At 43.9% G+C, this 26,910-nt stretch overlaps 1 protein-coding gene across 16 annotated transcripts in view; it reads left to right on the top strand.

The window, feature by feature from the left end:
• Positions 1 to 26,910, top strand: part of LOC139581102 (prominin-1-A-like) — a 113,924-nt gene that overhangs the window by 65,329 nt on the left and 21,685 nt on the right. For all 16 annotated transcript variants that reach the window (XM_071410516.1, XM_071410502.1, XM_071410508.1 and 13 more), the window contains 12 exons: positions 11,232 to 11,352; positions 11,629 to 11,692; positions 11,989 to 12,078; positions 17,160 to 17,389; positions 17,568 to 17,642; positions 17,999 to 18,062; positions 18,371 to 18,530; positions 20,246 to 20,398; positions 20,631 to 20,754; positions 20,864 to 20,967; positions 22,943 to 23,027; positions 24,614 to 24,760. In XM_071410516.1, coding sequence (XP_071266617.1) covers positions 11,232 to 11,352; positions 11,629 to 11,692; positions 11,989 to 12,078; positions 17,160 to 17,389; positions 17,568 to 17,642; positions 17,999 to 18,062; positions 18,371 to 18,530; positions 20,246 to 20,398; positions 20,631 to 20,754; positions 20,864 to 20,967; positions 22,943 to 23,027; positions 24,614 to 24,760 — 1,417 coding nt within the window. The remainder of the gene's footprint in view (positions 1 to 11,231; positions 11,353 to 11,628; positions 11,693 to 11,988; positions 12,079 to 17,159; positions 17,390 to 17,567; positions 17,643 to 17,998; positions 18,063 to 18,370; positions 18,531 to 20,245; positions 20,399 to 20,630; positions 20,755 to 20,863; positions 20,968 to 22,942; positions 23,028 to 24,613; positions 24,761 to 26,910) is intronic.

Here is a 26,910-nt window from a genome sequence, read left to right as displayed (position 1 = left end):
ATGAACATGGGGTCGCGGATCATTTCCAAAATCCTGAAAAGAATTATATAATTTCTGGCTCAGTTGCACTTGAATAATTCCCACAGTGAATGGCTAGGCTCGCTTCGCTATGAAACCACACGCTATTGCAGAGACTTTGATATTACCGGCCGCAACTGATATGGTGAAAACAATGTGTGGGGAGGCAGAGGCACAGAAACTCACATCAATATCTTTGTCAGATAACACTGTTAAACGAAGAATTTATGCTATTGCTAGCCTCAAGAGGAAACTCTGACTGATCGACTCAGACAACTCTCCAAATGGACGTTAGCTGTGAGGGCCGAGATGCCCACGCGTTGACTTTTGTTCACTATAGATGTCAGGGGATGCTATTCCTGAGGACATATTGTTCTGTCTCGTGATTCCCAAGCATGAAACGGCTTTGGGATGTTCAGTGTGCAGCGTGGCTATATTGATGAAAAACAGATTCCGTATGGGATTGAATGGTGGGCTTTTGCACAGATGGGGCTCCGTCTTTGGCGGGACGGCGGGAAAGCCTCTTCACTCTAGTTATGAATGTGTCTCCCTCAGCCATATAGGCGCATTGTTTCGGCCGAGAGCAACTGGCCGAAAAAGAGCTGAGCCACAGATATCAGAGATGCAGGTAACTTTGATTTTAAACTACATCAAACCACATCCACTGCGCTCGCGCCTGTTCACAAAACTATGTGGAGATATGGGATCTGATCATGACAATCTTCTATTTCACACCGAGGCTTGCTGGGTATCGAGGGGGAGTGTTGGAAAGATTTTTTGCATTGAGAGAGGAACTGTTGTCATTCACAATGGATGTCAAATAAAATAACAGGAAACAGCATCAGTAAGTGTCCCACACGAGTGATGACTGCTCACCTCCAACGCTTGGAAGAACACTTTGGGACCTACTTCCCAATCCGTTTGACTGTGATCCTGGCTCAGGTGACATGCCGGTAAGTGAAATCGAACAGCTGATCGAGCTGTCATGTGACCTAATGCTACAGACAATACGTTCACGGGTCACTACGGAGGGGTTTTGGTTCCTGACTCAAAGGGAATACCCTGCCGTCGCCCTCTGAGCATTAATGTTGCGTTCAAAACAACTGGGGACTCGGAAATCTCTGACTTCTGACTTCAGTATGTTCAAGACAACTGGAAACTGGGGAAAAAACAAGCTCCAACTGGGAAAAATTGTTTTGAATGGTCATTAAACTCGGAATTCCAACTCGGGAACTCGGGCCTCTTTCTAGAGCTCTGACATTCCAACCTGAAGATCACTGACGTCATGATTTGACCTCGTATTTTTCAGAGGTCCCAGTTGTCTTGAAAGCACCATGAAACTCATGGTAGGCTACCCTTTGCCATCACATATCTGTGTGAAGCTGGATTCGGTGCTCTCATCGGCACTAAAACCAAATATCGACCCAGGTTGGATGTGACAGCAGAGATGAGGTGCGCACTGTCGACCACGCCCCTTGACTTTGAGAAGCTCTGACACGCCATGCATCAAGCACACCCAGAAGAGACATTATGTCAGAATAATTTGCAATTGACTGCCATATCCCCACATTAAAAGTAAACATTAGGGGGCCTCCCGAGTGGCACAGCCTTCTAAGGCACTGCATCGCAGCGATAGAGGCATCACTACAGACCCAGGTTTGATCCGGCTGTGATCGGGAGTCCCATTGGGCGGCACACAATTGGCCCAGCATTGTCCGGGTTAGGGGAGGGTTTGGCCAGGGGGGCTTTACTTGGCTCATCATGCTATAGCGACTCCTTGTGGCGTGCCGGGCGCCTGCAGGCTGTCGTCAGTTGAACTGTGTTTACTCCGACACATTGGTGCGGCTGGCTTCCGCGTTAAGCGGGCGGGTGTAAAGAAGGGCAGTAAAGGCGGGTCATGTTTAACAGAGGACGCATGACTAGACCTTCGCCTCCCGAGCCCGTTGGGGAGTTGCAGCGATGAGACATGATCAAAAAAGGGGGTAAAATATTTTGGGGAAATAAAAAATAATAATAATTTTACGTCGCAATAATTTTCTAATTTCAAAATGGGGTCGTGGGCCAAGAAAGTTTGGGAACCCCTGACCTAGCAATTCGGACCATTTTAGAAACTAGGGTTACTATTCAGGAGGGATAGAAGGAATCATGGAAATTAAAACGTAATATATGGACAAGGTTCCCCTTGATGTTCCTGGAGCTAATTAACACTAGAAGCACAACACACAGAGCCACAGTATGGACTGTTTTAAGTACGGAAGTGACTCTTTTAGATGTGTAAGTTATTCACAATATGCAGTAATGTGTTTAGCATGTACTTTACAGAATGTTTACTGCCTGAAAGGTTACATGACAGAGTGTAAAGCCTAGATCTCAAATCATTTCAGTTGAGTGAGCCACAGCATATCACCTTCAACCATTTCAAGTATGTATTTTTCATATTAAATGAGTTAACTTTCCCAGAGGAGGGGGGGGGACATAAGCAGATTATGTTGGTCAGTTACTGTATTCAGTTGTAGGCCCTGTACACTATTCCTATAATGATGGTGGAACAGGTAGTGGTTTTGCTGTAAGGACTTGTACTGCCACCTGCTGGCATTTATATGTTATTGCTGTGCTTATACAAGGATTCAATTTTTGTCAATTATCTGAAAATGTTTATTTATTAGGTACACCCATCTAGTTCCTCCAGAACAGCCTGAATTCTTCAGGTCATGGAAATGTTGCTCAATTGATATCAAGGGACCTAACGTGTGCCAAGAAAACATTCCCTACACCATTATACCACCGCCACCAGGCAGTTTGCCTGTTTTGCTTTGGCCAAATCCTGACTCTGCCATCATCAGCATGACGCAACAGGAACCGAGATTCGTTGGACCAGGAAATGTTTTTCCACTCCTCAATTGTCCAGCGTTGGTGATCGCGTGCCCACTGGAGCCGCTTCTTCTTTTTTTGGCTGATAGGAGTTGCAATAGACCATCCGTGACAAGAACCGACCAGTTGTGCGTTCCGAGATGCCGTTCTGCACACCACTGTTGCCGTTATTTGCCTGTTTGTGGCCCGCCTGTTAGCTTGCACAATTCTTGCCATTCTCCTTCGACCTCTTGTCAAAGAGCTGTTTTCGCCCACAGGACTGCCCCTGACTTTATGTTTTTTGTTTGTCGCACCATTCTCGGTAAACCCTAGACACTCTCTTTCGTTAAAAGACTACGAGGACGGCCGTTTCTGAGATACTGGAACCGGTGCACCTGGCACCGACGATCATACCACACTCAAAGTCGCTTAGGTCACTGGTTTTGCCCATTCTAACGTTTAATCGAACAGTAACTGAATGCCTTGATGCTTGTCTGCCTGCTTTATATAGCAAGCCACGGCCACGTGACTCACTCAGGTCCTCTGGCGCTGGCCTTTTAACTGTCCCAAAGCCTAGGACCAAGAGGCATGGAGAGGCAACCTTTAGTTATTATGCCCCCAGCCTCTGGAATAGCCTGCCAGAGAACCTGAGGGGGGCTGAAACTGTGGACATATTTAAAATGTTTATCTTAAAACACATTTCTAGCTTTGCTTTTCCTTAGAGTGCTTTTTAGTTGTTCAGTTTGTCATTCTTTAGTTTTTTATTTTGTGTTTTTTGTGTAGTCAATATTTCAGCTTTTATTTTCATTGTTTTTTTGTTTTTTCCTGTAAAGCACATGGCGTTGCATTCCAAGTCTAAAATGTGCTGTATAAATAAAGCTTGATTTGATTTGAATATGATTTGTCTGTAGGAGCGAACCATTTTCGTGAATTGGCAGAGATGGGCAGATCGTCGTCACCTGGAATGCATTCCATATTATGGCAAGAACAGCTCAAGTATAAAGATACATTTATTAGGTACAATTTGGTGTTGTTTACACTGTACAGAAATATAAACGCAACATGCAACAATTTCAAAGATTTTACTGAGTTAATATGAGGAAATCAGTCGATTGAAATAAATGTATTAGGCCCTAATCTATGGATGTCATATGACTGGGAATACAAATATGCATCTGTTGGTCACATATACCTTAAAAGAAAAGGTAGGGGCGTGGATCAGAAGACCAGTCAGTATCTGGTGTGACCACCATTTGCCTCATGCAGCGCAACACATCTCCTTCGCATCGACTTTATCAGGCTGTTGATTGTGGCCTGTGTAATGTTGTCCCACTCAATGGCTGTGAAAAAACGGCACATTTTAGAGTGGCCTTTTATTGTCCCCAGCACAAGGTGTACCTGTGTTACGATCATGTTGTTTAATCAGCTTCTTGATATGCCACACCTGTCAGGTGGATGGATAATCTTGGCAAAGGAGAAATGCTCAATAACAGGGATGTAAACACATTTTTGCACAGAATTGAAGAAAAATAAGCTTTTTGTGCATATGGAACATTTCTGGGATTTTTTCTTTCAGGTCTTGAAACATGAGACCAACACTTTACATGTTGTTTATATATGTTTTGAAATCTTAAGTAAGACAGATAAGACAGATAAGGACAAATCAGATCGCAGATCTAAAACATTTTTATTTTCTATTAATATAGAAAAAAACAGTACATTTATTTTATAACTGATACAAAATGCAATTAAAGGTCAGTTGAGATTGGTTGACATCAGTTGAGTTGAGTCAGTGTCCTCATCAGACCCTCTGTCTCTTCTGATTGGTTCCCTCGGACTCAGAACGTCCTGGACAAAGGTTTGATTCCCATGTTCTCCTATACTTGGGCCTTGTCACATTTGGGACAATGGCAATGTCACTCTCCTCAACTGACCTAATAATACATTTGATTTTAAGTACCTTTCAAGTCTCCCTAGGACACAAAAAAAGATATACAGTACCAGTCGAAAGTGGACACACCTACTCATTCAAGGGTTTCTTTATTTTTACTATTTTCTACATTGTAGAATAGTGAAGACATCAAAACTATGAAATAACACATATGGATTCATGTAACCCAAAAAAGTGTTAAACAAATAAAAATATATTTGAGATTTGAGATTCTTCAAAATAGCCACCCTTTGCCTTGATGACAGCTTTGCACACGCTTGGCATTCTCTCAACCAGCTTCATGAGGTAGTCACCTGGAATGCATTTCAATTAAAAGTTAATTTGTGGGATTTATTTCCTTCTTAACGCATTTGAGCCAATCAGTTGTGTTGTGACAAGGTAAGGGTGGTATACAGAAGATAGCCCTATTTGATAAATGACCAAGTCCATATTATGGCAAGAACAGCTCAAATATAAAGAGAAATGACAGCCCATCATTACTTTAAGACATGAAGGTCAGTCAATCCAGAAAATGTCAAGAACTTTGAAAGTTTCTTCAAGTGCAGTCGCAAAAACCATCAAGCGCTATGATGGAACTGGCTCTCATGAGGACCGCCACAGGAAAGGAAGACCCAAAGTTACCTCTGCTGCAGATGATAAGTTCATTAGAGTTACCAGCCTGAGAAATTGCAGCCCAAATAAATGCGTCACAGTTCAAGTAACAGACACATCAACATCAACTGTTCAGAGGAGGCCTTCATGGTCGAATTGCTGCAAAGAAACCACTACTAAAGGACACCAATAATAAAGAGACTTGCTTGTGTGATGAGGTGGGGTTGGACCCAGGTGCAGCAAATGGACCAGACAAGGAATCAATGGTTTAGGATAACGTACATACTTTACTGAAAAAAAATAAGGTAACAGAAGGATCACATTAATACTGAAAAAACAACAAACACTAGGACTAGAAACTTACTCAGGCGACAAACACACAGGGCAACCAAAATCAAGCTTCTGTAAACAAGGACAGAAAACACACCTCTTTTAAAAGGGAAATCATAATGAAATGATAAGCAACACCTGAGTAGCGAAGTATCTAGGGCGGTCTCTGCACCCAGGAGGAATCATGACAGTACACCCGCCCCCTCTAGGAGTGGCTCCAGCCGCGGAGCCCTGACGACCTCCACGTAATCACCAGACCCGGATCCAGGATGTCCCGGGACGGCACCCACGCCTGCTCCTCGGGACCGTAGCCCTCCCAGTCCACCAGGTACTGCAGGGTCCGCTGGACCCGGCGAGCCTCCAACAGACGCCGGACAGTGTAGGCCGGGGGGCCATCTACAAGTCGAGGTGGCGGAGGAGCAGGTGTGAGAGGAGAAGATTAGTCATTCCCAGCTTGAGATGGAAGGACGGACAGACCCTCATGGACCTGGGAAGCTGGAGACGATAGGTAACCAAGTTGATGCGACTCAGGATTTTGAAGGGTCCTATGTAGCGAGGAGCGAGCTTCTGCGAATCCACGTTTAAGGGAAGATCACGGGTGGACAGCCACACCCGTTGACCTGGTCGGAGGAGCCGAAAAGGTCTTCATGCCAGTTTGCCTGATGATGTCGGGCAGAGGAGTGGAGCAGGGAGGATCGCGCTCTGATCCAGGTGCGACGACATCATCGAAGGAACGCCTCGGCTGATGGTACCCCCTCTTCAGCTTCTTGTTCGGGGGGGGTTATGAGCATACTCTGTCCAGACAAGGAACCTGCTCTAGTTGCTGGCCTGAGTGGAGACGAAGCAGCGAAAGAACTTCCCGAGCTCCTGGTTGGCCCACTCAGTTTGACTGTGGGTGAACCCCGGGGAGAGATTCACTGATGCCCCCAACAGAGAGCAGAAGGCCTTCCAATACCGTGCGACTAAATGGGGCCCCCGACCTGAGACAATATCCTGGGGAAGTCTGTGTAGTCGAAAGACATGGTTAATCATATGATCAGCGGTCTCTTTCGCTGATGGCAACTTGGGTAAGATGATGAAATGGGCTGCCTTGGAGAACTGATTGACGACCATCAGGATAGTGGTAAGCCCCTGAGATGGAGGTAGGCCAATGATAAAGTCTACCAACAGATGAGACCAGGAGCGGCTGGGGATGGGTAGAGGTTGGAGCAACCCGGCTGGTTGCTGATGTGAAGACTTGCTTTGGGCACAGATGGAAAAGGCTGCAAAGGATCTCACATCCTCAATCATGTTGGGCCACCAGAATTTTCACCTCAGGAACTCCAGTGTCCGATTAACCCCTGGATGCCCAGTTAATTTAGAGGAGTGTCCCCATTGTAGTAGTCGGGACCAGGTTGATCGCGGAATGTAAAGTCTGTTAGTGTGTCCCCCGCCAGGGTCAGGTTATCGGGGTCCCTCTCCTCATTAGAGACATCGTGTTGGCGGGACAGGGCGTCTGCTTTATGATTCTTGGATCCCGGGCGATAGGCTAGTGTGAAATCGAACTGGTTAAAAAACAGAGCCCACCTAGCCTGGCGAGCGTTCAACCTCTTGGCTTCTTGAATGGAGATCGGGCCCCTTGGCAGAGTCTGAACAGTCGCCTTGCTGCTTCTCGTCCATCTACTGGGTGGTCAAAGACTTGACGCAGCTCGGCAGTAAAGGCTAATATGTAGCTGCAGGATGGTGGCTGCTGTTCCCACAAAGCTGTTGCCCACGCCAGGGCCGTGCTCGAGAGCAGAGAGATGATGTAGGCAATCATGGCCGGATCAGTTTGGAACGAGGAGGACTGTAGCTCGAACACCAGAGAGCACTGAGTGAGGAACCCCTTGCATCCTCCCGGGTGGCCGTCATACCGCTCGGGGGTTGGGATCTTGGGTTCCTGGTGCAGGTTCCCTGGAGGAACTACGGCGACGCCTGTAGCACTGGGCGATGAGACTTGGGCATTGGCTCCTCCTGAATTGGGGGCGTGCCGTGGACGGAATGAATCGGTGAGTGCCCGGAGGGTCTCGTAGATGTGTTCTTGCCGTCTTCCCAACAGTGCTCCTTGATAGGTTATGACCTCTAATCTGGTTGATCTCTGCTGGGTCAATGTTGTGGCAGAAACATGCTGTGATGAGGTGGGGTTGGACCCAGGTGCTGAAATGAAATGATAAGCAACACCTGAGTAACAAAGAAATTCTCTAGGGCCCCGGTGGAACCATGACAGCTTGGGCCAAGAAATTAGCAATGGAATGAGCAATATGGACATTAGACCGGTGGAAACCTGTCCTTTGGTCTGATGAGTCCAACATTTTTGGTTCCAACCGACGTGCCTTTGTGAGATGCAGAGTAGGTGAACGGATGATCTCAACATGTGTAGTTCCTACCGTGAAGTATGAAGTGCTTTGCTGGTGACACTGTCAGTGATTTATTTAGAATTCAAGGCATACTTAACCAGCATGGCTACCACACCATTCTGCAGCGATATACGCCATCCCATCTGGTTCGCGCTTAGTGGGACTATCATTTGTTTTTCAACAGGACAATGATCTGAAACACACCTCCAGGCTGTGTAAGGGCTATTTGACCAAGAAGGCGAATGATGGAGTGCTGCATCAGATGACCTGGCCTCCACAATCACCCGACCTCAACCCAATTGAGATGGTTTGGGATGAGTTGGACCGCAGAGTGAAGGAAAAGCAGCCAACAAGTGCTCAGCATATGTGGGAACTCCTTCAAGACTGTTGGAAAATCTTTCTAGGTGAAGCTCGTTGAGTGAATGCCAAGAGTGTGCAAAGCTGTCACCAAGGCAAAGGGTGGCTACTTTGAAGAATCTAAAATATTAAATATATTTTTATTTGTTTAACACTTTCTTGGTTACTACATGATTCCATATGTGCTATTTCATAGTTTTGATAGTTTTTCTACAATGTAGAAAATAGAACAATGAAGAAAACCCCTTGAATGAGTAGGTGTGTCCAAACATTTGACTGGTACTGTTTATATAAAATAAAAAAACACAAGATAAAAAAATAAAGAGATCAAAAGATAGACTACCTCTTCCATTTCTTCCATGATGAGCCTTCTAGCTGGAAACAGCCTGGGCTGCTAGAAGGGCCGGACTCCCTGGTCCTCTTAAATGTGACCCATGGTGGCAACCTAGGGATCAGGAAACTGTCAGAGTCCTCTGATCCTCTCATTCTCTTGGTGAGCGGGACCCTCTGGTCCTCTGGATTACTTATGGGAGACTCTTGATGCTTCACGTCTAAACCATTATAATCTACGAAATGAAAGACAATACACACAATCAGTAAAACACTAAAAGACACCATTTGTCTTCAAAAACGTTCTATGTGATGATGTTTTCCTAATAAACTTGGAATTTGATACTCACCCTTACTCAAAGAACTGGCTGAGTGAGTGCTTTCTGGTTCTGCCTCTCTGCTTCTAAACCAGGTGACCCATGATGGAACCACCTGAGGGGCAAGTATGAGACAGACAGGTGCTCTGGTGATCTCAGGGCTGGAGCTCTGGAGACTCTCATTGTGCTCACCCACCATGACCTCCAGGTCCACAGGGGCTGTGGGCAGGGCCACTGCCTGGTCCACCTCAGCCCTCAGGGCATGGGTCCTGGCCACTGGGACTTCACGGACCTGATCTGGATCTGAGGATGAGGAGGGTGTGGGCTCTATGAAGAGGCCCACTTGTCTGGACTCTTCTAACGCGTCTTCTGACTCCAATTCAGATTCAAAGCCTGAGTCGTAGCCCTGGTCAGACTGATAGTTGGAGTCAGACTCGTAGCCATCATTATACAGATGCAGCGACATTTTAGCAATAAAAAGTTACACAGATTGTCTCAAAACGACCTGTCTTCTCAGAAGGTGAAAGTGTTTATGGGGGGAATGTTGATTCTGTTTCTAGAATGTTGTGGATTTTAGAATGTTATTGATGGTTTCTATGGCGAACGAAGCTTGATTTGGCGAACCGGCATTCTGAAGCAGGTGATGTCATAATGGTTGGCTATGTGGCCAAGGAGAGATGGACATTCATATCCAAACAACTTAATTGCCCCCCACCCTCAAACTTCTGTGTGGAGTGGTGCATACAATAAAACACATACAAATAATCATAAGCAATAAAGGCAATAGATGACAGGACATCATGTACAGTCATTAGCTGGCTCCATGCCCTAGTTCAAAGTATGTTTCAACTCCATTGATTATTTGTGGTATTTGTAAACTGATTAGAGGTCTGTACAGGATTCATAACTGTATAGACAGAAGGTGTGAACAAAAGTTTGACATGAATTGCCTTAAAATCATACGCATATGAAGACTGCGTTTACACAGGCAACCCAATTCTGATCTTTTGCCCAATTAATGGAAAAAGAGCTGATCTGATGGGACGAAAGACCAATTAGTGGAAAAATATAATGTGTGTAATTTTTTATTCTTTTTTTATTCTTTTTAATTTATTTCACCTTTATTTAACCAGGTAGGCCAGTTGAGAACAAGTTCTCATTTACAACTGCGACCTGGCCAAGATAAAGCAAAGCAGTTTGACAAAAACAACAACACAGAGTTACACATAAACAAACGTACAGTCAATAACACAATATAAAAATCGATGTACATGTATAGGCCATGAATAGGCGAATAGGCCATAAATAGGCTAAATAATTACAATTTAGCATTAACACTGGAGTGCAGATGATGATATGCAAGTAGAGATACTGGGGTGCAAAAGAGCAAGAGGATAAGTAACAATATGGGGATGAGGTAGTTGGGTGTGCTACTTACAGATTGGCTGTGTACAGGTACAGTGATCGGTAAGCTGCTCTGACAGCTGATGCTTAAAGTTAAAGAGGGAGATATAAGACTCCAGTTTCAGTGATTTTTGCAATTCGTTCCTGTCATTGGCAGCAGAGAACTGGAGGGAAAGGCGGCCAAAGGAAGTGTTGGCTTTGGGGGTGACCAGTGAAATATACCTGCTGGAGCGCGTGCTACAGGTGGGTGTTTCTGTGGTGACCAGTGAGCTGAGATAAGGTGGGGCTTTACCTAGCATAGACTTATAGATGACCTGGAGCCAGTGGGTTTGGCGACGAATATGTAGTGAGGGCCAGCCAACGAGAGCATCCAGATCGCAGTGGTTGGCAGTATATGGGGCTTTGGTGACAAAACAGATGGCACTGTGGTAGACTACATCCAATTTGCTAAGTAGAGTGTTGGAGGCTATTTTGTAAATGACATCGCCGAAGTCGAGGATCGGTAGGATGGTCAGTTTTACAAGGGTATGTTTGGCAGCATGAGTGAAGGAGGCTTTGTTGCGAAATAGGAAGCCGATTCTAGATTTAATTGCAGCCATAAAGCTTAGAATATCTGGATTACAATATTTAAAACGCTCTTATTTTACTGTGTGCTAGCCTATATCTCTTTTAACATTCTGTGTGGTTGTATTTGTTGTTTGTCCGCAGGGCTGGAGTACTGTGTGCATATGCAGCTAACCAGAACCTGAGCTCTCAGCTCAAAGGCATGAGGAGATTGGTCAGTAGCAACCTGAGGGACCTGCAGAGTTTTACCAACGAGACGCCAACGGTACAGCTTTTTTACCATAGCTGCAATGACAGTATTTCTGTAGGTGTGCACACAAAGTAGAGAATGTAAGAGATGATTATATTAAATGTATATTGTATGCTTCTCAAGGGGTGCGTGCGTACATACAGTAATATGTGCATGTGTATGTGTGAGATAGAGAGAGACTGACAGAGTAACACAATCTCGGCCAAAAAAACAACACATAATCTCAGACAAAAAATGTTGAGACTCATGTGTCTCAATTTCTGTAACTTTATTCTGCTCTTCTTTTCACAGCAAATTGATTACCTAATAGCACAATACGCCACTGCCAAGAACAAAGTCATTTCTGACTTAGATAGTAAGTACAGTGCCTGAGGCCACGTCTCCATATTGTCTCTGTTCAGTCTACAGCACAAAACGATGAATCTATGGCCATATCAAGTTAACAACATATTGAACGTGAAGTAGATGCATAACAGAGTTGTGGTCAATTTCATTTCAATTCTGTCGATTGAGGAAGTCAACTGCAATTCCAATTCTTCTCCGTTGCTTTTCTGTGAGAGAAATTGGAATTTTAACTTCTATTTACTTCCTGAATTAAAATGGAATTGACCCTAACCCTAATACATAATGATTCTATTTCCCCATCCTCAGATGTGGGTCCTCTGCTTGGAGGGAAGATTCATGAGGAATTGGGTAAAGAGGTCTCTCCTGCAATGGACGGAGCGTTCAGAATGGCTGGTGGTACGTCCTGTACTTATGATATCATTTCCTCTTTCAGACCGATGCTGTAATTGTTGTTATTCTCTACCACACTGAAAATGCTGTCCTCTAATTGGACACAAGTTATGAGGATCTTTTAAGAATAGCCTGAGTGTACAAAACATAATTTTATTTTATATTATTTAACCTTTATTTAACCAGGTAAGACCAATTGAGGTTAAAAAAAACTATTTTGCGAGGGCGACATGCAAGAAAGCCAAACAGGGAAATAGCAGCATGTACATAAAATATTACAAAAAAATGCAAATACACACAGAAGACAAAGTGTCACAAGTTGCAGATACTGTAGAAGATTCAAAATAACTGCAACTATCAAAAACAAGTCGCTTCGATCAGAGTCTTAAAAACAGGCAAGGACACTAACTCCTTAACTTGAATATCTTTTGAAGCATGCGCCAGGATGAAGGGGCATTATGGGAAAAATAAGGCTTCCTCGTCTCAGTTCTAGCCTTAGGAACAGACAAGGACAACAGCGACTGTGAACAAAGACTGTATCGAGTGACTGATCTGGTCAGTAAGGAACAGAGATACAAAGGGAGTTGTCCCATCAATGGTCTGTATACAAAGGTACACCAGGGCTTTAGCCTCCTGGTGGAGAGAAAGGTCCATTGCACCATAGCATGCAATTCACAGTGATGGGTGAGTGATCTAAAGCACCATGATACACTGTGTCCAGAGTTTTTAAGGTACTTGCTGATGCCTGCGTATAGACAATATCACCATAACCCAGCACCAATATAAAAATGCTCTGAACAAGATCATTTCTGCCTGACATTAAAGAACAAGATTTGTTCCTAAAATAAAAATCTAATTTCAACTTCCGTTTCTTGGTCAAGTTATCAATGCAGTCAACAGTCTTCCCTATATAATTGATATACACCGTAAAAAGGATCGGACCACAAATTGAGCCCTGGACAACTCCTTTCGTAATCTCCTTTCATACCCTGCTGTGCTACACATTGTGTTCTGTCAGAACCAATCCAATGCTTCAACACGTAAACCAACCGTTCTTAGTCTATACAACAGCAGGGCATGGTCAACAGTGTCGAAGACCTTCGACAAATCAATAAAAAGGGAAACACAGTCCTGAGCATCTACAATATCACCTACAGCTTTAGTTACCACAGTAATTGTACTATGCTTGGCTCTAAAACCTGACTAGAATTGAGATGAAGCTGTTATTATAAAGAAATCCAGCATCCCTGTGGAACGCTTTCGACACATTTTAGAGGACATGCCCTGACGAACTGAGGCTGTTCTGAGGGCAAAAGGGGGTGCAACTCAGTATTAGGAAGGTGTTCCTAAGGTTTTGTACACTCAGTGTATATATACAGTGTATTCGGAAAGTATGCAGACCCCTTGACTTTTTCCACATTTTGTTATGTTACAGCCTTATTCTAAAATTGATTAATTTGTTTTTCCCCCTCATCAATCTACACACAATACCCCATAATGACAAAGCAAAAACAGCGTTTTAATTTTTAAATGTATTACAAAAAAACAAAAAAAATGAATTATCACATTTACATAAGTATTCTGACCCTTTACTCAGTACTTTGTTGAATCACGTTTGGCAGCGATTACAGCCTTGAGTCTTATTGGGTATGACGCTACAAGCTTGGCACACCTTTATTTGGGGAGTTTCTCCCATTCTTCTCTGCAGGTTCTCTCAAGCTCTGTCAGGTTGGATGGGGAGTGTCACTGCACAGCTGTTTTCAGATCTCTTCAGACAAGGATCACTCTGTTCATCTTTCCCTCAAACCTGACTAGTCTCCCAGACCATGCCGCTGAAAAACATCCCCACAGCATGATGCTGCCATGACCATGCTTCACCGTAGGGATGATGCCAGGTTTCCTCCAGATGTGACGCTTGGCATTCAGGCCAAAGAGTTCAATCTTGGTTTCATAAGACCAGAGAATCTTGTTTCTCATGGTCTGAGAGTCCTTTAGGTGCCTTTTGGCAAACTCCAAGTGGGCTGTCATGTGCCTTTTACTGTCTGGCCACTCTACCATAAAGGCATGATTGATGGAGTGCTGCAGAGATGGTTGTCCTTCTGGAAGGTTTTCTCATCTCCACAGAGGAACTCTGAAGATCTGTCAGAGTGACCGGTCACGATTGCTCAGTCTGGCCGGGCGGCCAGCTCTAGGAAGAGTCTTGGTGGTTCCAAACTTCTTCCATTTAAGAATGATGGAGGACACTGTGTTCTTGGGGACCTTCAATGCTGCTGAAATGTTTTGGTACCCTTCCCCAGATCTGTGCCTCGACACAATCCTGTCTCTGAGTTCTACGGACAATTCCTTCGACCTCATGGCTTGGTTTTTGCTCTGACATGCACTGTCAACTTTGGGACTTATATAGACAAGTGTGTGCCTTTCCAAATCATGTCCATTCAATTGAATTTACCACAAGTGGACTCCAATTAAGTTGTAGAAACATCTCAAAGATGATCAATGGAAACAGGATGCACCTGAGCTCAATTTCGAGTCTCATAGCAAAGAGTCTGAGTACTTGTGCAAATAAGGTATTTCTGTTTTTTATTTTTAATATATTTGCAGAAGTTTCTAAAAACCTGTTTTCGTTTCGTCATTATGGGGTATTGTGTTTAGATTGAGGGTAATTTAAAAAAATCCATTTTAGAATAAGGCTGTAACAGAAAAAATCAAGGTGTCTGAATACTTTCCGAATGCACTGTATATATACAATATAGAGTAGTATTGTAGTTCTTATAGAAAGATCTTGTTACTTAGCTCGTAACATGGCGTACTACGACTTTAATCGCTTAAGTAGACATCCTTTTCTTTCCTTTTTACTTTTTGTCATAAAGTCAAAGTGGAGAGGGCCATTAAAGGTAACAGTAAATAAACCCTGACCTTGTGATCCCTGACCTTGTAACCTTGAGTCGTCGACCTGGTGTCACTCTTGTGATTGGTCCCCTTGTGGTATTCCTGGCTCTTGAGCCAATTGTAGCCTGGTCCAAGATCAGTTTGTACCATTGGTATGACAATGGCCATAGGAGATGGCAAGACAGCACAAACAGATCTGGGACCAGGCTAAATCACAAGACATCCTTGTGATTTAGCCTGTGCCAAGCCTGTGTACAGTGCCAAGAAAAAGTTTGGAATTACCTGGATTTCTGCATAAATTGGTCATCAAATTTGAACTGATCTTCATCTAAGTCACAACAATAGACAAACATAGTGTGCTTAAACTAATAACACACGCATTATTGTATTTTTCTTGTCTTTATTGAATATATCATTTAAACATTCACAGTGTAAGTTGGAAAAAGTATGTGAACCCATAGGCTAATGACTTCTCCAAAAGCTAATTGGAGTCAGGGGTCAGCTAACCTGGAGTCCAATCAATGAGATGAGATTGGAGATATTGTTTGTTTAGAGCCCTATAAAAAACACTCACAAAATTTGAGTTTGCTATTCACAAGAAGCATTGCCTGATGTGAACCATGCCTCGAACAAAAGAGATCTCAGAAAAATTGTTGACTTGCATAAAACTGGAAAGGGTTACAAAAGTATCTCTAAAAGCCTTGATGTTCATCAGTCCACGGTAAGACAAATTGTCTACAAATGGAGAAAGTTCAGCACTGTTGCTACTCTCCCTAGGAGTGGTCGTCCTGCAAAGATGACTGCAAGAGCACAGCGCAGAATGCTCAATGAGGTTAAGAAAAATCCTAGTGTCAGCTAAAGACTTACAGAAATCTCAGGAACATGCTAACATCTCTATTGACGGATTTACGATACGTAAAACACTAAACAAGAATTGTGTTCATGGGAGGACACCATGGAAGAAGCCACTGCTGTCCAAAAAAAGTCTGAAGTTTGCAAAAGTGCACCTGGATGTTCCACAGGGCTACTGGCAAACTATTCTGTGCACAGATGAAACTACAGTTGAGTTGTTTGGAAGGATCACACAACACTATGTGTGGAGAAAAAAGGCACAGTACTCCAACATCAAAACCTCATCCCAACTATAAAGTATGGTGGAGGGAGCATCATGGTTTGGGGCTGCTTTGCTGCCTCAGGGCCTGGACAGCTTGCTATCATCGACGGAAAAATAAATTCCCAAGCTTTTCAAGACATTTTGCAGGAGAATGTTAGGCTATCTGTCCGCCAATTGAAGCTCAACAGAAGTTGGGTGATGCAACAGGACAACGACCCAAAACACAGAAGTAAAACAACAACAGAATGGCTTCAACAGAAGAAAATACGCCTTCTGGAGTGGTGGCCCAGTCAAGAGTCCTGACCTCAACCCGATTTGAGATGCTGTGGCATGATCTCAAGAGAGCAGTTCACACCAGGCATCCCAAGAATATTGCTGAACTGAAACAGTTTTGTAAAGAGGAATGGTCCAAAATTCCTCCTGATCGTTGTGCAGGTCTGATCCTCAACTACAGAAAACGTTTGGTTGAGGTTATTGCTGCCAAAGGAGGATCAACCAGTTATTAATTATTAAATAAAGGGTTCACATACTTTTCCCACCCTGCACTGTGAATGTTTACACAGTGTGTTCAATAAAGACATGACAACTTATAATTGTTTGTGTGTTATTAGTTTAAGCAGACACTGTTTGTCTATTGTTGTGACCTAGATGAAGATCAGATCCAATGTTATGACCAATTTATGCAGAAATCCAAGTATTTCCAAAGTGTTCACATACTTTTTCTTGCCACTGTATTTGGAACTGTACAAACTTACCTTGCGTGCCATCTTAATTATGACTCAATATGAATATATTAAGTTTATGGCCTTCCAAGTTCCAATCTTGCTCCAACAGTGGATTGAACCTGCAACTATTGTTCAGCTGTTCAATTGTAATTGCTGCCCCTGTGTGAATGTGTGTGTGTTTTGTTGTGTATAATCACGGCTAGGGTATGGCTGTGCATGTGTGTGTGTATTTGGTTTGTGTGTGTGTACTTGCGTGTGCGTACATTGAGTGTTTTTGTGAATATGCCATGTACATTTGTGTGTGTCTATACTGCACTGTCACACACACTTACCACCTCTCCATCCTACCCCATCCCAAGCCATGCGGGAGACCAAAGACGCCCTGGAGAACGTGAGTATGTCTCTGGAGGTTCTCCAGGAGGCGACAGGGAAGCTCCACTTCAACCTGAGCCTGGTGCGCTTCAGCCTCAATAGAACCCTCAACGACCCGGGCTGCAGCGACGAGGACTCAGACGCCACCACCGCCCAGCTCTGCCGCTCCATCCGCAGCTCCCTGGCACAGCTCCACGTCAGCGCCAACTTCACCCGGGTATGCTGGCACACTTTATTGAAGACGATAATAATAGTCATACAGTAATATTTTGATTTATATAGCAATATACAATTTGCCATCCGGTCTATTTAAAATGTGTTTTTGCGCATTGTGTGTGCTGCGCTGCCTGAGGAAAATCACGTTGTAAGCGTGTGCTGTCTGTGATGTGCTGCAGTTACCTGATGTGAACAATCAGCTGGAAAGTGTGAATCAATTGATGAAAACGGACCTCAGCAATATCATTCAAAAGGTGAGCCTAGAAATGTCGCAAAAAGCTTTCGGTTAAAATTTGAAGTTTTTTAAATAGTATTTGTGATACTGTATCATCAACGCAAAGGTGCCTTTCTATGGATGGGGGATCTTAATGACCAGTTTCTCACAGCAGGAAAATAATCCTGCAGCAACAGGAAATGTGAAGTATTGTGTGGATTATAATGAATTTACATTTTTGTTGGGGTTGATACATTTTTAGTTAGGGCAAGTCAAGTCTAACATTTTAAAGTGGAAATTACAAACTTTAGAAGCCTTTTTAAACCTCAAATACACTACAAGTTTGCATTTTTCATCAAATTAAGATCCCACACCTGTACTTTCTTCTCCAAACAGGGCTACTCCTCATTCAATGACACTCCAGGCATGGTGAGTGACCAGATGAGGAACGTAGTCGAGGGTGAGTGGCATCTCTTTAACCTCATGTAATGCTCCTAAAAAAGTTTCTAACTTTTCTAACCCTATGGGGCCCTGGTCAAAGTAGTGCACTATAATTAAGGGTTATATAATTTTGAGTGTTCAACTTTGCATTACCAAGTCAGTCATGTTCAGTATGGTATGAATACTCATTGAAGGTAAAGCCCAATAAGACCAATTGCCATATTCCAATTAATGACCTACACCTGAACTGTCTTACCCCAGTACCCCAAAATATAAGGTTGTATTACTCCATTATTACACCAATGCCTCTCCCTCCCTCTCTCCCAGGAGCCCGGGGCATGTTGGACATCATCGGCACCAACATCAGCAGCTTCTCCAAGGTGTTCCCTGTACACAGCACTATGGCCAACTTCACCAACTTCATTAGTCACACACACTCCAAGATAGAAGACTCCTACCCCGAGATCGACCAGATGGACTTCTACAGGTACAATCAGGAACTGGGCCTCGATTCACAAACTGGGTGTCCCAATCGGCACCCTATTCCCTATATAGTGTACTACTTTTGGCCAGGGCCCATGATGTGCTCAAGAGTTTAGAACAAATAAAGGTCTGTTTTTACTGATTATCATTTGGGGTTATTTCATAATTTCAAGCAGCAGAGGTCACTGTGACATAATGTAATAATGAGTCAGGAGTTTGTTCAGTCAGTTATCTGTTAAGTATACTCTGGACCTGGCCACCCATACATGGCCTCCTGTGTTGCCCTCTTTGACCAGCTGTGATTATTACACACTTTACATTTGATTGAGCCCTGAGATAGGGAGCCGCGCTGCCGCGGGTTGCCCGTGGAACCTTCAGGCCGCGACAGAGAGCATTGTGATGCAGCCAGCGTTTTTCATGCCGCGGGCGGTCAGACAGACAACTAGGGATGAAAATATTTTTGTTGCTGCTTCAAGTTCAGCCTACCTCTCCTCTCTTTTGTTGGGCGTGCGAGATGGAATGTGCCTATGTGTGGTACCAATGAAGTAGGCTGCATGTGCGGAGAAATGTACTTCCTAATCGTAGGCTGTAGGTCCGACGTTGACTGGAAATAAATACCCTATTGATAACACATTTGTCTATTCCTGCAAATCTGTATACAGTGGGGCAAAAAAGTATTTAGTCAGCCACCAATTGTGCAAGTTCTCCCACTTAAAAAGATGAGAGAGGCCTGTAATTTTCATCATAGGTACACTTCAAATATGACAGACAAAATGAGAAAAAAAAATCCAGAAAATCACATTGTAGGATTTTTTATGAATTTATTTGCAAATTATGGTGGAAAATAAGTATTTGGTCAATAACAAAAGTTTATCTCAATACTTTGTTATATACCCTTTGTTGGCAATGTAGCATATTAAGAGCACCTATTGGTCGCAATATTCACAAATTAATAGTCAAATTTTTGTTGCTTCAAGTTCAATAGCCTACCCCTCCTCTCTTTTGTTGTGTGTGCGAGATCAACTGCGTGTATACCCAATGTGTGGTCTCAATAAATAGCCTGTAGGCTGCATGGGCCGGAGAAGTACGGGCCACGGGGCAGTTGTCGTTCCAAGGAAATGACCTTCCTAAATAGGATAGGCTATAGTTTATGCTCCGACATTGACTGGAAATAAACATTGACAACACATTTATTTTTACTCTGTCTGCAAATCGTGCCGCTCCTAAAAGTTATGCTTAAGTCTGGTGCGCTCCTATTCTTATTTCACCCCAACTCTGCTCTCTTTCAAACTACTGTAGGTCTAGCCTATTGGCTGATATCGCCCAATAATACCAATAGCGTAATATAATTGGCCTAGTGTGAATCTCTGGTAATTTAACCTATTTATTAGGCAATTTTTGCATTTTGATCTGGCTTAAGGTGGCAAAATTGCTGAGACCGGGGCTGCAAAGCTCGCAGCATCACATACACCTAAAATAACATTGCGGGACTACGGTCAGGTTTGGGACCAGCTCTTGTGGGAGCGGATGGGAGTCGGACAAGAAGTTAGCAGGAGCCGGCAGGTGCGGTATGAAAAGCTTCTGGAGCGGGATGAAGAAATCAGTCCCGTGCAGACCTCTACCCGGCGACATAGACATAGTCTGTAGCTCCATCGTTATCCTAATGTAGTGGTTGGTTGTTACTTGTTATGGTGTACTGACTCCAGGGTTCCTCTACAGGTGGATTTGCTGTATTGGCCTGTGCTGCATGGTGGTTCTCATCCTTGCCTTCAACTTCCTGGCCATACTGTGTGGCACCATAGGATATGACAAGCACGCCTCCCCCACCACACGGGGCTGTGTCTCCAACACCGGCGGCACCCTGCTCATGGCGTGAGTAGTAGGCTGGCAGGCTGTACAATTGGCTCATTCATCCACCCTCCTCTCCCCTGTAACTATTCCCCAGGTCGTTGCTGTAAATGAGAATGTGTTCTCAGTTAACTTACTTGGTAAAATAAAAATACATTTAAATTCTGGCCAGCTGACAGGCTGTCTCTGGCTGGCTGGCTGACTGGCTGGTTGCCTATGTATCTGTCTATCTATATCTGTGCGTGTCTCTCCACAGCGGTGTGGGCTTCAGCTTCCTCTTCTCCTGGATACTGATGGGAGTGGTGACCGCCACCTTTCTGGTCGGGGGCAACGTGGAGAAGCTGGTCTGCGAGCCCTTCCACACCAAGCAGCTCTTCAAGGCAAGTTATGATGTGATAACTCTTCATGTGAGACTGTCTAGGTATTGTATTGCTGTATAATAATGGTTGAGAAACTGAATGATGGTCTTACTAGTCATTTGTGTCCCAGGTTTTGGACACTCCTCACCTGGTGAACCCTGAGTGGAGGAACTTCATCCCAGGGTACATGTACAACGACTCAGACCTGGATCTCACAGTGGAGAGTCTCTACAGGTAATACTTTACAGGATGTATGTGCCACTTCCTGTTGAGGATTCATCTGTGTGTTCTAGTGATGGTTTATGTTTTACGTAGACCTGCTGGAGAACTATATTGATTACTTATGAATAGAACTAGATGATAACACTAGCTATTTCTGTTTTGTGGTATTGTTTGACTGGAATAAATGTCACAGGATGCCCGTGTCAATATTCTGTCTCCTCACATTCTCTCTGACATTGCTTGGTAAATGATTTAGAAGATTGAAACTAGGGAGAGGGATTTAATGATTTCATCAACTTTCATCATCTCTCGATTAGAACAGGCAGCAAATCTGTGTTGTAAGAGCATCACGTTGTATTCTCTATTAGAAACAGGGTTGTTCGAGCCCAAGTTGCCGATTGGCTGAAAGCCATAGGATATATGACAATATTTATTTGAGGCAAGTCAGTTAAGAACAAATTCTTATTTTCAATTATGGCTTAGGAACAGTCGGTTAACTGCCTTGTTCTATACTACTGTATATACTTACTATACTATATTTGCTTAAATATAGTATAGTTGCCTCAGCTACTCCTGCCTAGTCAAAAAGTGACCCATGAGATAATGTGTACAGACATGACCTTAGAAATTCCTTTACTCTTACTTTACCCTTGCGTGTGACACTTGAATGTGTACAAATGGGAAACGTTGGCCATGCTGACTTGATTTATTGCTATGGAAAAGCTCTCTATGTGTCACGGCCGTTTAAAGGAGTGGACCAAGGTGTAGCGCGATTGGAATACATCATTTAATTCAACGAAGAACACTTAACAAACTAACAAATGAACAAACGAAACGTCCCGCCAACGCAGTGCTCACAGACAACTAAACATGGACAACTACCCACCAAACCAACATGGAAAATGTCAACCTAAATAGGCTCCCCAATCAGAGACAATGATAAACAGCTCATCTCATCATCAGTCATCTCCCGTCTGGATTACTGCAACTCGCTGTTGGCTGGGCTCCCTGCCTGTGCCATTAAACCCCTACAACTCATCCAGAACGCCGCAGCCCGTCTGGTGTTCAACTTTCCCAAGTTCTCTCACGTCACCCCGCTCCTCCGCTCTCTCCACTGGCTTCCAGTTGAAGCTCGCATCCGCTACAAGACCATGGTGCTTGCCTACGGAGCTGTGAGGGGAACGGCACCTCCGTACCTTCAGGCTCTGATCAGGCCCTACACCCAAACAAGGGCACTGCGTTCATCCACCTCTGGCCTGCTCGCCTCCCTACCTCTGAGGAAGTACAGTTCCCGCTCAGCCCAGTCAAAACTGTTCGCTGCTCTGGCACCCCAATGGTGGAACAAACTCCCTCACGACGCCAGGTCAGCGGAGTCAATCACCACCTTCCGGAGACACCTGAAACCCCACCTCTTTAAGGAATACCTAGGATAGGATAAAGTAATCCTTCTAACCCCCCCCCCCTTAAAAGAGTTAGATGCACTATTGTAAAGTGGTTGTTCCACTGGATATCATAAGGTGAATGCACCAATTTGTAAGTCGCTCTGGATAAGAGCGTCTGCTAAATGACTTAAATGTAAATATGTAATGTCTCTGATTGGGAACCCACTCAGGCCACCATAAACCTACAACCCCTAGACAATACAAAATCCCCATAGATAACAAAAAACCCTAGACAAGACAAAACCCCCTAGACAATACAAAAACTAAACAAACCACCCCTTGTCACTCCCTGACCTAACCAAATAATAAAGAAAGCAAATATAACAAAAATCAGGGCGTGACACTATGAGTGACTTGTGAGTACACTGCTTATAACATGACTGGAAGGCAGCAATACAGAGTTAAGGAGAGTGTATGAGGTTCCAAACGTATTCACCGGATGGCGGCCGAGAGAGCAAGCTAACCAAAAAAAATGTATGAATGAATGGACATGTGATGATGTTGAATTCTCTCTCTTTTCTCCCTCTCTCGTTCTCCTCTCTCAGTAATTGCAAGGAGAACAGAGGCATTTACTCTGCCATGCGCCTGGACAAAGTCTTCAATGTCACAACCTTCCTAAACTCTAGCCTGGTCAGTATTCACATGCAGTGTGCACTCACTGTACTGTATTCTATATACCTGTGCATGAAAGCCACGCACTATAGTCAAACTCACACATAGTCCGCCCTGGGTTTAAATACTTTCTAATACTTGCGCTTGGTTTAGCTTGCCGGGTACAATGTACACCAACGCAATAGTCAAAATGAAAACACTGAGGCCTGAAGAGTTATGTCAGCTCGTTGAGTGAATTCAATGCCTAGGCTTTAGCTCAGCAGGCAAACGCAGTCTTGCGGTGTGCAGCAGACCCAGGCGATTACAAACAGGCTAACACTCTCTATTTCCTAATGGTGATTCATTAACATTAGCTAAATGAGTTATCCTTGCCAAAACGAAGAGCAGGCTAGTGATCTGTAGCGTTAGGATTCCTTCACCATTACCTCAGCTTGTATCATTGGACTTCCTTGACGTGATGCCAGTCCTGTCTAGTGTCAACCAAGCGGACCATTCTGTATTAGTCAGCCAGCTGGCAGGATTATCTTTCTTCTGTTATTGTACGGACTAGCAATAGAGCTGAGTTGGCTAGTGTAGCCTAACAGAGTTGGCTAGTGTAGCCTAACAGAGTTGGCTAGTGTAGCCTAACAGAGTTGGCTAGTGTAGCCTAACAGAGTTGGCTAGTGTAGCCTAACATAGCTGGCTAGTGTAGCCTAACAGAGCTGGCTAGTGTAGCCTAACAGAGCTGGCTAGTGTAGCCTAACAGAGCTGGCTAGTGTAGCCTAACAGAGCTGGCTAGTGTAGCCTAACAGAGCTGGCTAGTGTAGCCTAACAGAGCTGGCTAGTGTAGCCTAACAGAGCTGGCTAGTGTAGCCTAACAGAGCTGGCTAGTGTAGCCTAACAGAGCTGGCTAGTGTAGCCTAACAGAGCTGGCTAGTGTAGCCTAACAGAGCTGGCTAGTGTAGCCTAAGTTACAGTACATTGCACAAATTGGCTGTATTTACAGTTCTCCCTATGTTCATTTTCGTGTCTTTTTTTAAAACTGATTTCACTTGCATATTTTTACATAGAGCACATATTTTTCTATGTGAATGCTACACCCTCTGGTTTTTAATGAGGTTCTTTGCTGCTGAAGATTTGTGTCGCTTGTGGCTAAAAAACAACTCCTCACTGTATTTTTTGGGTCCAATTATACCAGTTTAAAAAACAAAATGAAACGAAAACAGGCCGTCCTAATCTGTACTCTGTATCAATGAATGGGGTTGCCTAGGAGGACCCTCTGCGAATTAAGAATTTGAATGGGGCTCAATGTAAAGTTTATGTTGCCAGAGTAACAGAGTCCTTTACCCCAACACACACAAATCAAAAACAAAGGGGTTTGCGTGACACTGGCTGGTCTAACGTGTAAACAAGTTTGTTTTTAGCACCATTTTGTTCTAGGCTTGTCTCTGAAATAGTGGTCTCGACCATAGAAGTCTATTTCTATTCAATTTCTATGGTCTATTTATATGGCGTAAACAAACAGACTAGCGCCTGCTTCATAACACGTGTCGCCAATACATACTGCATTCATAGCTATTGCTTATCCTTTTTGTAAACTGACTGTTCTCCCTCTCTGTTTCCAGTACACCAAGGAGGTGGGGAAGATGTTTAACGGTGTGAAGATTGACCTGAGAGTTATCGTCCTGCTGGAGTCTGAAGGGAAGCAGAACCTCATTGGCTTCTCTGAGACGGGCGTCGACAGGATCAACTACGCAGCCTATCTGGAGGAGGTATTATACTGGCATTGGGGGGGCATCTCAATCTAAAATGACTTTCTTTCCTGGTCTCCTAGCATTCATTTCTATCGTTGAACGTGGCTTCCTCCACTCTCCTTTATGTCAAAAGTATGGTGTCCTCCTCTCTTTCGTCTTAATAGTGAGTGGTGTTGGAGGGCCAGGGAGGGGCACTCTTCCCTCTGGTCTAAGGACATCCCAATGCCCCAGGGCAGTGAAGGGGACATTGCCCTGCGTAAGGTGCCGTCTTTCGGGTGGGACGTTAAATGGGTGTCCTGACTCTCTGTGGTCAGTAAAGATCCCATGACACTTATCGTGTCCTGGCTATCTGGCCCTCATACCATCATGGCCACCTAATCATCCCCAGCTTCTAATTGGCTCACCCCTCTCCTCCCCCTGTTACTCTTCCCCAGGTCGTTGCTGTAAAATATATTATGTTCTCAGTCAACTTACCTAGTAAAATAAGGGTAAATAAATAATAGTCTACTTTGGCTTCCTCTCCTAAAAAAATTTAAATATCATATTTACATAAGTATTCAGACCCTTTATTCAGTACTTTGTTGAAGTACCTTTGGCAGCAATTACAGCCTCGAGTCTTCTTGGGAAATTACGCTACAAGCTTGGCACACTCTGCAGATCCTCTCAAGCTCTGTCAGGTTGGATGGGGAGCGTTGCTGCACAGCTATTTTCAGGTCTCTCCAGAGATGTTCGATCGGGTTCAAGTCCGGGCTCTAGCTGGGCCACTCAAGGACATTCAGAGACCTGTCCCGAAGCCACTCCTGTGTTGTCTTGGCTGTGTGCTTAGGGTCGTTGTCCTGTTGGAAGGTGAATCTTCGCCCCAGTCTGAGGTCCTGAGTGCTTTGGAGCAGGTTTTCATCAAGGATCTCTCTGTACTTTTCTCCCTTCATCTTTGCCTTGATCCTGACTAGTCTCCCAGTCCCTGCTGCTGAAAAACATCCCCACAGCATCATGCTACCACCTCCACACTTCACCGTAGGCATTCAGGCCAAAGAGTTCGATCTTGGTTTCATCAGACCAGAGAATCTTGTTTCTCGTGGTCTGAGAGTCTTTAGGTGTCTTTTGGCAAACTCCAAGTGGGCTGTCATGTGCATTTTACTGAGGAGTGGCTTCAAGAGCACTGTCAGAGTGACCATCAGGTTCTTGGTCACCTCCCTGACCAAGGCCCTACTCCCCCATTTGCTCAGTGTGGCCGGGCGGCCAGCTCTAGGAAGAGTCTTGGTGGTTCCAAACTTCTTCCATTTAAGAATGATGGAGGCCGCCGCTCTGAAATGCACTGTCAACTGTGGGACCTTATATAAACAGGTGCGTGCCTCTAAATCATGTTCAATCAATTGAATTTACCACTGGTGGACTCCAATCAAGTTGTAGAAACATCTGAAGGATCAAATCAAATCAAATTGTATTTGTCACATTCACATGGTTAGCAGATGTTAATGCAAGTGTAACGAAATGCTTGTGCTTCTAGTTCCGACAATGCAGTAATAACCAACAAGTAATCTTACCTAACAATTCACATCAACTACTAAGTGTAAAGGGATGAAGAATATGTACATAAAAATATATGAATGAGTGATGGTACAGAACAGCATAGGCGAGATGCAGTAGATGGTATCGAGTAGAGTATATACATATGAGATGAGTAATGTAGGGTATGTCAACATATAGAAGTGGTCAATGGAAACAGGATGCACCTGAGCTCAATTTCAAGTCTCATAGCAAAGGGTCTGAATACTTAAATAAGGTACATTTTTGTATTTTATCCATTTTAGAATAAGGCTGTAACGTAACAAAATGTGGAAAAAGTCAAGTGGTCTGAATACTTTTCGAGGGCACTGTACCTTCAAGAGGCCCACTAGCGTACTCGTACAACACACAACTCAACCGAAAGATAGTTATCATTTCAGATGCTAACCTGCTTAAAAGCATCCTACAGTAGTGACTTATCTTGGCAAGAAAACTTAAGTTCCCGAATGCAAGAAGAATTTATAAAATAGTAACCACGGTAGGTATTACAGAAACATCCTAACTTAACTGTCAAATCATGTCTTATCTCATTTTAGGACGTACATTTACGACGGGATAACAGAATGGATTTAGGATTTTGCATCTGTAATGGGAAACTAGGA

Source organism: Salvelinus alpinus, chromosome 7 (assembly GCF_045679555.1).
Source record: "Salvelinus alpinus chromosome 7, SLU_Salpinus.1, whole genome shotgun sequence".
NCBI classification, from domain to species: domain Eukaryota; kingdom Metazoa; phylum Chordata; class Actinopteri; order Salmoniformes; family Salmonidae; genus Salvelinus; species Salvelinus alpinus.
The sequence above is the reverse complement of the archived record's forward strand: the minus strand, read 5'-3'. Positions and strand labels throughout refer to the sequence as shown.